This window comes from Antrostomus carolinensis, unplaced genomic scaffold (assembly GCF_000700745.2).
Source record: "Antrostomus carolinensis isolate BGI_N321 unplaced genomic scaffold, ASM70074v2 scaffold31939, whole genome shotgun sequence".
In the NCBI taxonomy this organism is placed as follows: Eukaryota; Metazoa; Chordata; class Aves; order Caprimulgiformes; family Caprimulgidae; genus Antrostomus; species Antrostomus carolinensis.
Genome location: NW_010339758.1, coordinates 1 through 1,281, shown reverse-complemented (window position 1 = coordinate 1,281; position 1,281 = coordinate 1). Strand labels below are relative to the sequence as shown.

The window sequence follows — 1,281 nt, the reverse complement described above, 5'->3', positions numbered from 1 at the left end:
TGGCTCCCTTGGCACAGCTCACTCACCCACAGCACCACAGGCTGCAGAGATCCCAGGAGATCCGTTGTGCCTGCTGACCTCGGGGGTTTGAACCTTTTACAGAGCAGGTACTTGGAGAAGCCGATGGAAATCGCCCGCATCGTGGCTCGCTGCCTGTGGGGAGGATGTGCCCCGCCCCCCCGAGCGGGCTGCCACTGCCGCCCAGGTGAGTGGCTCGGGTGTCCCGGGGTGGCTGTTAGCTTTGTCCATCTGTCTCTCCTCTTGCCCCTGGTGTGGGACATGCCCTGTGCCTTGCTGTGCAGCCCTGGAGCTAATGCTGCCAGTGAGCAGCCAGCTGCACCAGCTTTTGTTAGGGAGGGGGCAAAGACCCTTCCTGCAAAACCTCCTCAGGCTGCAGAGGGAGCATCCCTGGGTCACTGCCCTGTTCTAATGCCATCCTTGTCCCCTCTGCAGCAAGGGGGACAGGCAACACATCCAACAGCTGCTGTAGTGACGGAGAAGCAGCAGATGCTGGAGCAGCATCTGCAGGATGTGAGGAAGAGGGTGCAGGTATGTGTGCTGCTTAGGCACCTTCTCCTTTCCTCACCCTGGTGACTGAGTGCTTTGAATAAATCCACATCTCTTGCCTTGCAGGATCTGGAGCAGAAGATGAAAGTGGTGGAGAATCTCCAGGATGACTTTGATTTTAACTACAAGACTTTGAAAAGCCAAGGAGGTAATGGATGCTCATTAGTGTCTGGCAAAGTGTGTTCCTGCAAGAAAAATTGCTGGAGGGTGTGTTCCAGCCCTCCTGGTGCCTCCTCTCCAAGCAAGGAGGGTGGCTTAGGCTCAGGGTATTTGCATGGCGATTGGAGAAACCTTGTCTCTTGTTTCTGCCACTGACTCTACCTCCAGGGGAGCTGAGCCAGCTCTGAACTGTGCAGAGAAATGGCACGTAGAGGTGATAGTGCTGCTGTGCATGCAGGAAAGCCAGCAAAGTGCTTGGTGGCTGTCTGAGATTGCAAAGGAGCAGACACCCTAGAAAGTAGCAACAGAAGCCTTTTGTTTGTGGGATGCTTGGAGGTGTCTGTGTGGTTGGCTGAAACTGTCACCTCTCTGCACAGACATGCAGGATCTGAATGGAAACAATCAGTCAGTGACCCGGCAGAAGATGCAGCAGCTGGAGCAGATGCTCACGGCGCTGGACCAAATGCGAAGGGTATGTCATGCTGCTGGGCCTCCAGGTCCTCTGGGGTGCAGTGATGCCCTTTTTCTGGGTGTGAGTTTGATGTTCCTGCATGG

General features: G+C 55.4%; 1 protein-coding gene across 1 annotated transcript in view; it reads left to right on the top strand.

The window, feature by feature from the left end:
* The window catches only part of LOC104531162 (signal transducer and activator of transcription 3-like), a gene marked incomplete at its 5' end in the record, with an annotated part of 2,199 nt that extends 997 nt beyond the window's left edge, over window positions 1–1,202 (top strand). Inside the window, 4 exons of the mRNA XM_010175967.1 lie at window positions 103–205; window positions 454–549; window positions 634–715; window positions 1,104–1,202. Coding sequence (XP_010174269.1) covers window positions 103–205; window positions 454–549; window positions 634–677 — 243 coding nt within the window. The remainder of the gene's footprint in view (window positions 1–102; window positions 206–453; window positions 550–633; window positions 716–1,103) is intronic.
* Window positions 1,203–1,281: the final 79 nt, after the last annotated feature.